General features: G+C 50.3%; 1 protein-coding gene across 1 annotated transcript in view; it reads right to left on the bottom strand.

The window, feature by feature from the left end:
• SMARCC1 (SWI/SNF related BAF chromatin remodeling complex subunit C1) overlaps nucleotides 1-15,712 on the bottom strand; it is a 75,800-nt gene that overhangs the window by 25,759 nt on the left and 34,329 nt on the right. Inside the window, 6 exon segments of the mRNA XM_087915818.1 lie at nucleotides 3,905-4,066; nucleotides 4,998-5,256; nucleotides 9,271-9,330; nucleotides 10,101-10,214; nucleotides 14,723-14,876; nucleotides 15,386-15,499. Coding sequence (XP_087771944.1) covers nucleotides 3,905-4,066; nucleotides 4,998-5,256; nucleotides 9,271-9,330; nucleotides 10,101-10,214; nucleotides 14,723-14,876; nucleotides 15,386-15,499 — 863 coding nt within the window.

Raw genomic sequence — 15,712 nt, 5'->3', positions numbered from 1 at the left:
ACTTACGACCTCCACTGAGTCCGTTGCTAAGCGAGACAGCCGTCCCCAAGTCCCTTGTTTTTCATCGCTGTTGTCACTTCAAAGGCTCACGAAACAAACCGCCGCTAAGTTCGAAAACTCTCCATCAGGTTATATGGCAACACGACAGGGCAATAAGAGATACTTTAATAATATCTCTTATTTATATTTATAATCATTTTAAAGTCTGTCTGAAAGGACAGAACCCCAAAGATTCAAAAAAGAGGGAGGGAATTTTTATTTTTTTAAAAGAGAGATTTAAGCGGATGAAAGGCGTTTTATTCCCATTTTCTCAACTGCCATAAAATTATAACTGCTTCCATATGAGGTTGTGAAATCAATTCAATTTTCTTTCTTTCCCTTCCTTCCTTTTTCTTCATCCCTTCCCTCCCTTTTTTCTTTCCTTTTTCTTTTCTTTGTCTCCTTCCCTTTCTCCTTCTTCCTTCTCTTTCCTTCCCTTCCTTTCTTCCACCCCTCCCTGCTTCGTTTTCTCTTTCTTGCCACCTTTCCTTCCTTCCCTACTTCCTTCCTTCCATCTTTCCTTTCTTCCTTTTTCTTTGTCTCCTTCCCTTTCCTTTCTTGTCTTTCCTTCCTTCGTTCTGCCCTTCCCTGCTTCCTCCCTCCCTCCCCTCCATGCTATCTTTCTTTCATTTCTTTCTTGCCTCCTTTCCTTCCACCTTCCTCTTTCCTTCCTTCTTTCTTCATTCCCTCCCTTGTCTTTCTCTTCCGTTCCTTTCTTTTCTCTTTCCTTCCTCCTTCTTGTCTTCCTTCCTTCCCTCCTCTTTCTTTCTTTCTTTCTTTCTTTCTTTCTTTCTTTCTTTCTTTCTTTCTTTCTTTCCCTTCCTTTTTCTGTTACTTCCCTCTGTTCTTCTTTTCATTCATTCCTTCTGCCTCTCCCTGCTTCCTCCCTCCCTCCCTCCACTCTCTTTTTGTTTTTAAGTCTCCTTCAGACACAACAACTTAACTAGCATCTGGCCATCAAACACCCCCCCCCCCGGCCTAATCCCAAAAGAACACAATCTGGTTGTGGTCTCACGCAAAGCAGCAATCCCAGGGCCAGAAGGAGTTTTCCAAAATAAGACAAATGGCAATAAAAAAGACAGACTTACAGCCGTTTCTCCCACTTACGACCTTCACCTGCATTACCCGAGACTCACCCTTATGACCGTCGCGGTCTCCCGAAGCCATGCCACCCCCCCCTTTGCTACCTTCTGAGAAACCACATCGGGGGGGCGGGAGATGCCCCTTTCAGTTCCCAAACGGGCAACTCAACCTACCGATGGCTCGATTCACTTAGCGACTGGGGTAAGAATGGTTGTCAAAATGGGTCAAAACAAATGATCTCACCCTTCATGACGTACTTTGAGGGCTCAAGGGCAGTTGCAAATTGAGGATAACCCCCCCGAACAGCCCTCAACATATGGTATATAGGCAGTCCTTGACTTAAGAAGAGTTTGTTTAGCGACGGCCACCGATCCACAACCGTTGTTTAGCCGAGGACTGTAGGCAGAGTCTCTAGGGGGGTAACCCCAGCGCGGGGGCCCCAGTATGATACCCCTGAATTTCCATTTCGTCCATTCGAGTGGATCAAGGCACCGTCAAGTTCTGTCCTCATGTAACAACCATAGCTGGCCATAAAAGGGAGTCGTCAAAGGTTCAAGTTTCCCTTTTGGTTTTTTAAAAATCGGTTGTTGGGCTCAGAGGTGAAAAAAAAAAGTGGGGGGAAGGATAGTAAGTTGATGGACGGTGTGTAGTGGTTTAGGTGCTGGCTTCGAAACCAGAAGACGGGGGAGTTGTAGTCCAGGTTAAAGTGTGAGAGGAGGCTGGGGGATCGTGGAACGGTGAACAGGAGAGAGTGAATTCTAGTCTTTCCTCAGGAAGGAAGGGTGGGTGGGTGGGTGGGTGACTCTGAGCCATTCCCCAGGAGACTGGGAGTTCTGGTCGGAAAGAGCATTACGTATGCGTGGCAATTTCAGTTCCTTATCAAATGAATAAAGTTAGATCCCAGGAAAGAAGCAATGAAACCGGCTCTGCCTTGCCCAGAGCAATGAAGGATTTCCTTCCCCGCAGGGGTCCCAAACGCTCCCCGACCCTCCGCAGGGCCTTCTTGGGAAGGTCAGCCAAGGGGGGCAGCTTAGTGCCTGAGCCCCCCCCACACGCACGCACCCCCTGTGGGGCGCCCATCTGCCTGGGCTCTTAGACTAAGAGGTCTGGGGGTGGGGGGGAATGTTCTTAAAGCCGCCGTCTTCTGAGGTGCTGGTCAGATCAAGCAGACGACGGGGACGGAGGGCAGAGCGATTAGGAGGAACAGGAGTCGGGAGGGTTTCCGGCTGGAGCCGAGGGTTGGGGTAGATGGCTTCTAGGGTCCCCCGATCTCTACTGATTCCATAAGGGTCTCCCTGCTTTGAGGAGTTTGGACCGCAAGACCTTCAAGGCTGCCTTCCAACTGTACGACTCTGAAAGGGCCTCCGGTTTGAGCAGGGGGGCCGCCAACCTTTTGGACCTCAGGGACCACCAAACTCATAATGTCAAATCTCGGGGGCCACGATATGAATTTGGACAGAGGGCGGCTTGCTGACGTTGGTGGGAGGAAGGAGGGGAGGGGAGGGGAGGGGAGGGGAGAGACGACCTCCAAGGTCCCTCCCAACCCTGTGATTCTGCCAGGGTCTCAGGTAATAATGGAAGGGACCTTGGAGGTCTTCTAGTCCAACCCCCTGCTCGAGCAGGGGACCCTTAGAGAGACATGGAATGACAGGCGTGGAACTTGGAGGTCATCTAGTCCAGCCCTTGCTTGCATAGGAGACCCTCGTGGAATCACAGAGTTCGAAGGGACCTTGGAAGTCATCTAGCCCAACCCCTTGCTCTGTTGGAAGGGAGCCTCGAAGGCTATCTAGCCTGATCCCCTCTCCTGCAGGAGACCTTTACAGGATCAAGGAAGCACAGAGGTGGAAGGGATCCCGGGGGGTCATCTAGTCCAACCCCCTCTCTGGCAGAAGACCCTATAACTGTCAGAATGGGAGAGGATCTCCTGCTCGAGCAGGGGGGTTGACTAGATGACCTCGAGGGTCCCCTTTCCAATTCTGTCACTCTGCCCCATCCAACGACCTTTCTTGCCACCATTGTCCAGCGAATCCCTGCCATTGTGAAGTTAGCCACACGGTCGTTCCGTGAATTGCCTCCCCTGTTGGCTTTTGCTGGCCGGAAGGTTGCAAAAGGGGATCGGATGAACCACAGATACGGCGACCGTCATAAAGACGAGTCAGGGGCGAAGGATCAGGTTGTAAGTGTGAGAAACGGCTGTACGTCCCCCGCTTTTTTTTACCAGCGCCATCGTAATTGTGAATGACTCACCAAAACGAACCGTCATAAGTCCAAGACTGATTTGGATTACAAAACAGGAATTGTAGATGGGGGAGAAATTGCATCGTCAGGTTTTGGCTTTTCGTTTACTGACACTGCCCGGGCGCTAAACGAACGGTTGTAAGTCAAGAACTGCCCCAATTGTAGTTGGGGAGAGAAACAGGGTGACAAGGGTTTTCGCATTTCATTTAGCAACTTGGAACCGTCCTTAACCGAACGGTCGTTAAGTCGAGGACTAACTGGATTTGAACCCCCGCGGACTGGAAAAGGGGAGAAATTCCGCTGGCAGCCTGCAGAGACGGCATAATTCCCAGCCGTTGAAATAAAAAAGAGAATTGTTGGGACTAAGCGTGCGCTTAATTATGGTCACAGGAAGCCTCGGTCAGAATCTAGTGGGTCTCCCTGCGTTTAACTGGAAGCCCAAATAGGGCATATCGGGACTCCTGGAGGGGGGGGGGAGCCCGCAATTTAACAACCAGTTCAGCCGACGTGGTGCGAACCGGTTGAATCCCCCCACTGGACGTACCCATTTTCTCCGGCTCATCGGGGGCCGTCCCGGCAATGCAGCTGCTCTCGAGCCCGTAAGTGGGGTCTACTTTCCCTGAAACACGAGCCGCTTCTTGGACCTTCCTGATGTGGGCCTCCACCAGCTCCAGAGGGACTTCTTCTCGGACGCGGGAAAATTCCTCTGCAGGACCAAAAAACACTGGGAATTCAGAAGGGACCTTGGAGGTTTTCTAGCCCAACTCTGGAGATCCCTTCTAACCCCTTTGGGAGAAAATGGGCTATGCGCTTTTTGAAAAGCCCTTTCCAGGGATGGGAGCTTGGGGGAAGGCTCGTCTGTCAAAAGGGTTGGAAGACAACCGCGCTGGGATCGTGCGAGGAACTGCCCCCGTCAGGGAGGCATCTTGGGACTGCTGGAACCCCGTTGTACGTGGGGCTACCCTTGGAGAGTGTTTGGAAGAAGACGACTGGGGTGTGTAGAAGGCGGCGGGGGCTGATTGAGTACGTATGTGGAGTCCTCGGTGGTCTCTGAGCTGGATGGTTTTCTTGTAGTTTTGTGACCCAACTAGGGAACATCGTCAGGAGCTAGAAGGGTGGGAGGTTGGCTCTCTTCTTTATCCATCCATCCATTTTCTCTTCCTCCTCCTCCTCCTCCTCCTCCTCCATTTCTTTCTAGTCTTGATGACATTCTCTAGTTGGGTCAGAGACCAGCCTCAACTCACCTCCCCCCCGAGCGACCAATACTCTTCTTCCTCTCAAGTTTCCCTATCTAGGGAACCCGGTTTAGCCTCTAAGCTAGGCGTCGTCAACCTTAAACACTCATAAGAGACACAAAGGTCGTAATTGGAAGCCCCCCGCTCAATTCTGGAGCCGACCAGAAGTCCGGTTCCCCCACCATAGTCTCCTCCTAGCATGGCATCCTTTTTCCTCTGCCTGTTCTAAGAAAGCCTTATCAATTGGGAAGCTGACCAGCGACAGGGAGCCACAGCAGAGGGATAAAAGAGCCACATGCGGCTCCAGAGCCATGGATTGCCAACTCCTGATCTAAGCCAAGATCACCAATCCTGGTCCGTACAGCGGTGGGAATGAGGGTGGGTGGGGAAGAAGACCCATACCTAAAGCGGCTTTGGCAGCGGCCGAAGCCACCCGTGGATCCACCACTGAGGCCAGGAAGGCCACGGTGCTCATGACCGGATTGCCGGATTGGCTGAAGGGGACGGGCTGGTAGGCCAGGGGTCCAAGGGAGGCATCCGAGTTCTCCAGGTAAGGGTCTTCAATGGGGAGTCTAAGGAAATGGAGGATGCACTCATCCTGGGTTCGACTCCCGACGTGCTCGGAGACTTTATTCCAGTCGTCCTTGTACATCTCCAATGCCTGGCGGAGAAGAGAATGATTTTTTTTGGGGGGGTCTCAGGAGCAACACACAAATTACACACATCACAATCCTATTGGTGGGATTTACTTATGACCTCAAGGAGCCCGAAATTTCCGCCGCTAAGCAAGATGTCTGTTGAGCAAGCTCACCGTCAGGATTCCGGTAGTTACCCCATTTAAATCATGAATCTTGAGCCAAACTTTATTGGGAGTTAACATGCTGGCACTGCCTGAGTGTAGCCGACTCTGAGGCACGTCATTCATTGTCACCCTTCCCCCTTCCCCTCACCCCTCTGGGTGTATCGTAATTCATATCCTCCAATGGGACACATCCATAGCCAGTCATGTTCTCCAGTTAGATATTTACGCGGCAGAAACTTCAGTCACTTTGCTACTATCTCTGAAAAAGTATGTATGGAATACAGTTTCGTTTTGCAAGCTGACATACTGCTCTTTCAAACCCCTTTCCCAGCCACTCCCTTTCTGTTGGCAATTCTAAAAAGACCACTGAAATAATTTTATGAGTTGACACTCGGCCCCTCATGTTTTAAAGTGAATTAAATTAGTCCCACGGTTGCTAAGCAAAGCGGTCTTCCCCCCACCCTTAAGTTCGCTGTTCGGGAGTCAGGATCAGAGATATTCAGACGGATCGAAATGGTAGCGAAAATTTTTGAAACCCACCACTGGTCGGGATCATGTGATTTTCCCACCTGTCCGGCCTGGGGGTCGCGGTGACCCTTGTTCATGCGGGTCATTTGGCAAGCACCTGAATTTTGATTGGGCAACCACGGGGGCGTCGTGACAGTCATTAAGTGTGAAAAACGGGTTGTAAGTCATGGTTGCCGCGTAACTCTGGGACACAATGACCGCCATAAATACGAGTTAGTGGCCAAGCGCCTGGATTTCAATCATGAGACCACGGAGAAGCAATGATGGTCGTATGTGTGGAAAAAAAAGGGGCATCGTAACTCAGAACGGGCGCTAAAGGAACCATCGTAAGTCAAGGACAACCTGAGTGGGTGCTTTATGGTGGTTCAAAGTCATTTAGATTCACTTGGACTTTGGTTACGGTACTAGAAATTGGGAGGCGGGAGTTCTAGTTCTGCCTTAGGGCCTCAAGCCAGCTGGGTGACTTTGGGCCAGATGCTCTTGCTTAGCCCTAGAAAGAAGGCAATGGCCTTCCGGCCTTTAAGAAAACTTCGGGGCTCCTCCGTGCGTGATGAAGAGGAGGAGGAGGAGGGAGGGAGGGAGGGAGGAGGGGGCAGGAGCCAGTGATAGAGGGAGGAAAAGAGAGGAAGAAGAATAGGTTGAGGAAGGGGGAACAGGAGGAGGAGGAGACGAGGAAGGGGAAGCAAAGAGGAGAAAAAAGAGGAGGAGGAGGGTGGAGGAAAAGGAGAAGAGGAAGAAAAAAGGAGATAAAGTAGAAAGAGAAGAGGAAGTGGAAGAAGAGATGGAGAAGAAGGAAGTGAGGAGGTGGAGCAGGAAGAGGAAATACAGGAGGAGGAGGAGGAGGAGGAAGAGAAAGGGGAAGCAAAAAAGAGGGGGAGACGAAGAGGAAGAGAGGAAAAAGAGGAGGAGGAAGAGGAGAAGAGTGGAGGAGGGTGGAGGAAAAGGAGAAGAGGAAGAAAAAGGAAATGAAGGAGAAAAGGGGAAGCAAAGAGAAGGGGAAAAGAAGGAAGAGATGAAGAGAAAGAGGAAAAAGAGGAGAATGGAGGAGGGGTGGAGGAAAAGGAGGAAAAGGAGAAGAAGAAGAAAGGGGGAAGAGGAAGTGGGAAAAGAGGTGGAGAAGGAAGAGGAAGAAGGGAGTGAGGAGAGGAAGAAAAGGAGAACATAGAAAAGGAGGAGGTGGAGGAGGGAGAGATGGAGAAGGGAGGGAGGAGGGAGCAGCAACAGCAGCGTTTTTTGGAAGGAGCCAATGGGAAAGGCCTGCTCTGCTGTTGCTATGGCAACAGGAAGATTGCCTCCATGTGGTTCCCCCAGTTAAGCCTTGACTGGAGGATGCTTTTCCCTCCCTTCCTCCCTTCCTTCCTTCCTTCCTTCCTTCCTTCCAACTTCCTTTGAATTCTGAACCTTCTTCTCCTTTCACCCGGAGGCCGCCTCTTCTTTCCCTACCAGCCCTTCCTTCTTGCCTTCCGTCCCTTTTTTCCTCATTCCTCCCCTCCCCTCCTTCTTTCCTTTCTTCTCCATTCCTCTTTCTCTTCCTTGTTTCGTCCATTGCTCCCCTTTTCTTTCCATCTTTCCTTCTTTTTCCTGCCTGCTCTCCCTTCTCCCTTTCCTTTTGCTTCTCCTTCCCCCACTTCCTTCTTTCTTCCATCGCTCTTTTCCTTCCTTTCCTCTTTTCTCCCTCCTTCCCCATTTTTTCGACCGTTCCTTTTTCCTTTCCTTCCTTCTTTTTCTTTCCTGCCCTCCCTTTCCTCTCTCCTTCCCCTTCCTTCTTTCTTCCATCCTTCCCTCCCTCCCCCTCTCTCTTTTCCTTCTTGCCTCCCCCTCGTCCCTTCCCTTTTCTTCCTTTCTCCTTCTTTCCTATTTCTCCTCCCTCCCATTTTTCCTTCTTTCTGTCCTCCATCTTCTTTCCTTCTTCCCTCCCCTTCTTCCTATTTCTCCTCCCTTCCCTTCTTCCTGCCCTTTCCTCCCTTCCCCTTCCTTTTACTTCCTTTTTCCTCCCTCCCTCCCCTCCTCTTTTCCTCCTTCCCACCTCCTCTCTATTCCTTCTTCCTTCCCTTCTTCCCTATTTTTCCTCCCTTCTCTTCTTCCTCCTCGTCACCCCTCTTTTCTTTCCTTCTTCCCCCTCCCTCACATTTTTCTTCTCTTCCTTCCTTCTTCCTCCTTCCCTATTTCTGCCCTCTCTTCCTCCCCCTTTCCTCCCATCCTCCTCCCCTTTTTCTTCTTCCCCCTTTTCTTTCCTTCACCCCCGCATTCCTTCTTCCTCCCCCCTCTTCCCTTTTTTTCTTCCTCTCTCTTTTCTTTCCAAGCATCCTCCCCCCTCCCCCCTCCCTTCCTCCCTGAGATCTGGCTTCGGCCAGAATAGTGAGGCGCGTCGTCACTGCTCAACTGGAGCTGCCTCCCGTCCACAGTGCAGCTCCCCTCCTTCCTTTCACCCCTTTCACCCGTTTGGTTGGCGCCTCCCCTCTACCGCTGCCCGCTCAATCTCCGTCCAATCTGATGGGAGGACGATGAGATATTGGGTTTATTGATCCGTTTGGGACGGCTAAGCAGAGGCAGCCTACCTCCTTCCGTCAGACACGGAAGGTGGTTTTGATCTAAGCTTCCTCCCCCTGTGTTACAAACCTCAATTCGTGGTTAAGACTCTAAATGATAGTTTAACTGACCGAACTAGACCACGTTTGGTCCTTCCCAGCTGGTGTGGATGCAATATGCGATGGAGAAAAGGAAGGTTACCCCAAAGTCAAAGAGGCCACCTCACTCTCTGGAGTGCGACACAATGCACAACCACACCAGAGGGAACTAAGGGAGCTTGTCGAAAAGGATTGACTAACCACCATTCAGAGGATTCAGCCCACTGTTGAGCGTACTGCCGGGAGACCTTGATGTATGACATCCAAATTTATCTTGCTACGTGAGAAATCTGTTCCATAAAGCCCCGCTTTATGGCGTTTCCTGCCATGTTTGTTAAGCGAATCCCGGCGGTTGGGAAGAGAGTCCCACAGTCATTAAGCGAAGCAGACTTCCAGCTTGTCAGAAGGGTGGCAAAAAGGGGATGGTGGGGACACGGCGACCGTTGCAGATACGAGTCAGTGGCCCAGCGTCTGAATTTTGATCAGGTGGGGGTGTTGTGACCGTCATAAATCCAAATTGGTGGCCCAGCGTCTGATTTTTTTGATCATGTAACCCGAGGACCTTGAGACTGCTGTCAAATAGGAATATCTGAATGGTGATCATGTGACCGCTGGGATGTTATGATGGACCTCATGTTCGAAAAAAGGGTGCTAAATCACTTTTTTCAGGGACGAGGTGAACACAAACACCACACACACACACACACACAAATATTACCTCAAGTAGAAGCAGAGTCTCTTGTTCTGTCCATTCTCGGCCAGCGTTGGCGCTTTTACTCTGGAAGGAAGAAATAATATATATATATAATCTAATTTATATATCTAATCTAATATCTCTCTCTCTCCATCATCTGTCCATCTATTTATCTAACCATCCTGTCTATCATCTGTCTCTCTCTCTCCCTCCATTATCTGTGCATCTGTCTATCCATGTATCCTGTCTTTCTATCATCCATCCACCTATCAACTCTACTTCGTCTGTGCATCTATCCATCTATCATCCATCTATTCATTCTATCTATTCATTCTACCTATCTATCATCTCTCCAACATCTGTGCATGTCTATCCATCTATCCTGTCTTGTCTATCATCCATCCATCGATCCAACCATCCACTCTATCTATATCTAATCTACCTATCTACCTACCAACCAACTCACCTATTATCTCTATCTACCTGTCAGTTTAAGCTATCTCGCTCTCCCTACCTACCAACTTTATCTATCCACCCACTCTCCCCCTCACCTACCCACTTACCACCTGTCCCCTCTGTGCGCTTGTTTTTGTGTGGGTGGGTGTTTGCGTGGGTGTGAATCATCCCTCCAATTGAGAGATTTGCTCATCACCTCCCCCTCCGAGCGAATTTCCCAGCTGCCTGGGAGGAAATACTTCCTCATTAAAGGAGCCTCGCCATTCTACACACTAGCCAGTTTTCAGACTGAAGATTATGCACAGAGGTCGTCTTGTTTCTCTAGCTTAGTATCTACTTCCAGAGGCGGGGAGTTCCACCTGCTCAAGGAAGGAAGAAAAAGGGGGGTCGTGGCTTGCCTTGGCTAAAGTTTTCTTGGAGTAGATGTCCGTGCGGAGGCCAAAATTCTGCAGATCCATCGGTTTCTCCTTGTTTTTCTCCGGGAAGGTCAGCATTTGTTGGGAAGCAGGAATCTAAGTTTTTAATAAAAGGAAAAGAAAAAGGCAGAATAATGAGAAGGGGGAGAATCTGAACACCCTTAAGGAGGAAGAAACCAAAAAACCCAACTCTCAATAAGCAAAATCAAGTTTATTTTCCGAAAAGATGCACATGAAGTACTTAGAAAATACGACAAGATCCCACCCACTCCAGGATGGATGGGTAAAAATTAAGCTTGGGTGGAGCTGCCCTACTCCTTACCTTTGGACAGGTGTAGCCAGGCTTTGCATACCCCGACTCCTGCCTGGCCGGCCCATTTTCATGCAGCCAGCAAGGCTGGCAAGGCTTTCCCGAAGGCTTCTGGAGCTGATGATAAAGCTCTGGATCGATCCTATCGGCTGCAGGGGCCTTCAGGGAAGCCTTGCCAGGCATAGAGGAGTCCCCGAAGGCCTCTGACAGCAAAGAAGAGGTTGGGGGCGATGTGCGCAAGTGAAGTTTAGTCAGTGGATGACCCCCGCCCCCCAAATGAGACCTGGTGTCTTTTTTTGGTGGCAAAATAAAAACAAGACAGGGTCTTATTTTGGGGGGAAACACAGTACTATGCCTCCTCGCCACAGGTTAAAAATAAAATAATATATTTTTCCAGATCACAAGTACCAATGATAGGTGAGGGGTCATATCTAAATTAGGAAGAGGGGCCGAAAACTGAAATCAAGAGGTTTGAAAAAAAGAAAAGGAGGCGACCGAAGAAACGAGCAAAACAGTTTTCAGCTGTGGCGACTGGTAGCTATGTGGACTTCCAACTCCCAGAATTCCCCAGCCAGCACTGTGGGAAGCTCTGATCTATTTCTTTCTCTCTCTCCAACCATCCCTCCACCCATCTGTTCCTCAACCATGGTAGCTTAAAGATGGGGTGGACTTCAACTCCCAGGAAGGGCGTTGGTACTTACCTGACACGCCCGTTCTTCTGTGAGCTGTGAAGAGCACCCGGAAGTGGGAGGTGCTCCAGTCTCTTCTGGAAACGCTGGGCTTAAAACTCCGGGACGCTCCTCCTCCTCCTCCACGGGACACTTCCTCAGCGTCCCCCGCTTTTGCGAAGACTGAGTGCCAAAGTCCGAACTCATCACCTAATCTAGATCCCTGACCGAACGGAACCCACCAGACGGAAAGAAATGGGTGGGGCCGGATGCTCTTCACAGCCCACAGAGAACGGGCGTATCAGGTAAGTACCAGCGCCCCTTTCTCCCGTGAGCTGTTCGGAGCATCCAGAAGTGGGACGTACCAAAGCTTGGCCTGTCCTTAGGGAGGGACTCGGTCTGGATCGAAATCACTCCTAAGCTCTGTGGACCCTCTGCAGGACCCTTCTGCCAAATGAAGCGTCCGCTGAGGCACAGGCATCGATTTTATAATTTCTGACAAAGGGCGATGGTGAAGCCCAAGTCGCCGCTCTGCAGATTTCGTCTATGGAAGCCCGAGTGGCCCATGCTGCTGATGTTGCCGCACTCCTTGTCGAGTGGGCTGCAATGCCCTTAGGAACTGAGATGGACTGGCATTCGTAACTTTTAGCTATGGTGGCTCTCAACCATCTAGCAATGGTCGTCGACGACACCTGGATGGATTTGAAGGATAGGAATAGAGCCTCAGATTTTCGAAATGCCGCTGCGTGGTCTAGATAGATGCTTAATGCCCTTCGAACGTCAAGTCGATGCCATTGATGCTCCAGTCTACGAGATGGTTTTGGACAAAAATTTGGAAGCACCAACTCCTGCGCTCTGTGGAAGGCTGAATTTACTTTAGGAGTGAACAATGGATCCAATCGGAGAAACACTCTGTCCACATGAAACACGCACAGGTCGTTTCTCACTGACAATGCTGCCAACTCGGAAATCCTCCTTGCTGATGAGATCGCAATTAAGAAGACCATCTCATATGTCAGGAATTTGAGACTAGCGGATCTTAAAGGCTCGAACGGGCCAGTTGTAAGTGCGGTTAACAGCTTGTTGAGCTCCCAAGTGGGACAGCGGTGAATTACAGGAGGTTGTAAGTTTGCCATCTCCGCCCATTGCCTCATTTCAATGGGAATAGTCTCAGGTAATCCCTCCCCCTGTCTTAAACCGGTGGCCGTAGGGGTGAAGGCTGCCTCTGGGATTCGCCGGGTAGTGCTCATTGGAGGAGATATGCCTATGGGAGGCTGAAATAGCCTGTCTGGGCTGGGGGGATAAGTCCAAGGACCCCAACAATGTACTTGGGCCCTGATCCGATTGTTGTGTCATAGCCATCTTGTCCGCCTCCCTGGCCCGTTTCTGCAACTGCCATTCCAAGGCTTGGTGCCGTCTATGGGCATCCTTATCCGCCGCCTTAGAGGCCTTTTTGGGGCCCACTGACTTATCTCGGGACTTATTTGTCTTGGAGCGGAAGATGTTGTCACCTTCCATTGTGGAGGACTGATTCTCGTGCCTCTAACTTTATTTTTTTTTAAATAATAATAATAATAATAATTGTTATTATTATTATTATGATTTGTACTTAGGGGTGATGCCTACCCCTGTGGTTGAAAGTAGAATGCTTCTCCAGGAGTGTAAGTCTATATATACATGTGTGTGTGTGTGTATGTATGTATGTATGTATGTATGTACGTACGTACACACACACACACACACACACACCGTGTTTCTCATATAATAAGGCCGGGTCGTTTTTGTTTTTTTTTGAGCCCCCAAAAAACTGCTAGGCCGTCTTTTCGGGGATGACTTAATCCTCCCCCCCTGCATCTTCGGGCGGGCGGCGACGGCTTGGATGTTGACCTCGGTGTTGGTGGGGCACTTCGTATCGGGGTCAACGCAGGCAGCACCATATCCAGGTGTGCAAGAAAAGTACTTCCTAACGGCAAGCCCCCTCCCCCACCATTCCCCCCCATTTCGCATGTTTTAATATAGGCCTTAATTTGGGGGGGGAGGGGCTTAATATAATCTCATGCCTATAAAACATGCTCGGAGTTATTGTTGGAGAAACAGGGTGTGTGTGTGTGTGTGTATACACACACACATACATATACGTGCCTATATCTACATGTAAAACTGTGTATATGGGAAACAGTATCTAAGGGTCCCCAACAAGGGAAACCCCCAAGCGCTCCAAGCAAGAAATATTCAGGATCCCTGGTCCCCAACAAGGGAAACCAGCTATACAGGGCCTGGATGGATCCTTTCCTGTCAAAAACGTCCCGCTGTTTGAAATGGCACTTGCGGCTCCGCTCCAATGTAATGATCCAAAAGCAATTGCAAAAAGAAAAAAAATCCTGGGAAGTGAAGTGGAAGGTACCTGCCCCGGTCCCCAAGAAGGGAAACCGCGCCTGTGATATTTAGAGTGCGAACTTGAAGCCAGCCGTTGAAAATGGCGGGAAGGCAGAATCTCCGGTGTTAATTGCCTGAGCAGTTTAACTAGCCGCTGCTGCTGACTCTCTAAATTGTCAGATAAATGATTCTGTCAGTCAAAACGGCAAGGAGAAGTGAGCTGCGGCTGCGAGAGCTCCGCCAAGATCGCAGAGATAAGGGGATCGGGGGGATTAGGTAAGCTAATTGCCTGAAGCGGCCGTCTCAGGCTGCCTGCGGAGTGGCAGGCTCCGCCAGCCACAAAGAACTGCTCTCAAACTGATCGGGGGATGACCTAATAGAGCCACAAGCCTTGAAATCGCCAAATTAATTGGGGAAAATTTACAAGCTGAATTAACTCAAGAGCAAACCTGAATTTTGACCAGCTGAATCAGAAAACTGTTCCAGTCAGGGAGTGCACAAACTCTTACCACGAAGGCTGAGCTAAAACTGGGGGACGCTGGGGAGGGGTCCCGTGGAGGAGGAGGGGGGTCCCGGAGTTTTAAGCCCAGCCTTTCCAGAAGAGATGGAAGCACCTCCCACTTCTGGGTGCTCTTCACAGCTCATGGGAGAATCCCTCAGCCTTCATGTTGAGAAGTTCTGAACTCTTTCCCTCCATCCATCCATCCATCCATCGGTTTCTCAACCATGGCAGCTTGAATTCAGCTCCCAGAATCCCCCAGCCTTCCTGTTGAGAAGCTCTGGTCCATCTCTTCCTCTCCATTCCTCCCTCCCAGTATTTTTCTCTGGATTGATCCGGAGCTCCGTTATCGGCTGCAGAGGCCTTCGGGAAAGCCTTGCCAGCCGCAGGAGGAGGCCGGGAGTGACACATGCAAATGAGGATGACGTCCCCGAAAATAAGACCTGATGCCTTTTTTCTGGTGCCCCCCCCAAAAAAAGACAGGATCTTATTTTCAGGGAAACACGGTAATTAATGTGCCTTATTTTACTCCCCAATTCTTTATTACTTCAAATCGAAGGTGGTGGCTAAGGCTCATTTCTTTTTTTTGGTTTGTTTGTTTGTTTTAATTTTATTTCTTTCTTGCCTTGCCTGCGTCTGGTCAGGCCAAACCCAGAAACAAGTAAGGTTTTTGAGGTGGGACAGGACTTTCTCCTGTCTTGAAGGCCATCAACTGAAACCCAAGAGACCTACCGGCAGAAGGACGGTTTACCTGAGGGGTGCGTAGGTGGAGCGGCATGAGTCCTGATGGGGTGTCGGCCAGCACGTTGAAGTGGGGGGTGGGCGGTGGTCCCATGGCCATCGGCCGGCTTTCCGGATCCACTTGGTAATTGATCAGGCCCCACTGCTCCAGAAAGGCGTGGACCCTACAAGAGGGACAGTGGGTGAATGGGGGCGACACCAGGGGCGGGTTGCAACCGGTTTGCAACAGTTTGGGTGAACTGGTTGCTAATTTAACATCTGGTTCCCCGAACTGGTAGTTGCAATGACTGGCAGGCCCCGCCCACTCCTCCCGTCCCCGGAGTCTCCACACAGCCCATTTTGGATCGCAGGTAAGTGCAGGGTCTGTGTGGAGGCTGGGGGGCGAGGGGGGGGTAACAAACAAGCCTCCTGGAGATTCCAGGCCCGTTTCCGCCCTCCAGAGGCCTCCAGCTTTTAAAGCCCTGGGAGTGCAAAAATGTCGTCCCCCTCATGTGCCCCCTGCCCCCGCCGCCCCTAGGGTGGTGCAGGAGACACTCATCATGGCCACGCCCATCCAGCAACTGTGATCCCCTTGCTCCACATAAAGAAAGGAGACCTCTGCAGGCCTGACATCATCCACCCCTCCCCTTGTCCCCCCACATTAACACAGATGCACAGACACGGCAATGACTACCTCATCACGGCACAAACGTCCCCGGTTAAGTTTCTTCGACAGGCCGTGCTGGTCAAATATTCCTGAGGGTTCAACCGGTAGGTGTCGATCATGAAATTGCGGTAAGCTAAGTATCTGGGAAATATGAAAAGAAGGAGACAACCAGTTAAGGTAGGTTGGGGGTTGGGGTGTCTACCTGTATGCGTTAATTGTGCTTGTTTTTTAAAAAAATACTTTTATTGTACTTTTTTCATTATTATTCATCCCATTTCCAAATTTTGCAACAGCAGCGTACTGGCTCTGTCAAGTCCTTTTTAAATATCCATCCATCCATCATAGTTTGTCTGC

Source organism: Pseudonaja textilis, chromosome Z (assembly GCF_049901715.1).
Source record: "Pseudonaja textilis isolate UNSWEBS1 chromosome Z, rPseTex1.2, whole genome shotgun sequence".
NCBI classification, from domain to species: Eukaryota; Metazoa; Chordata; class Lepidosauria; order Squamata; family Elapidae; genus Pseudonaja; species Pseudonaja textilis.
This window is presented reverse-complemented; position numbering and strand designations above follow the sequence as displayed.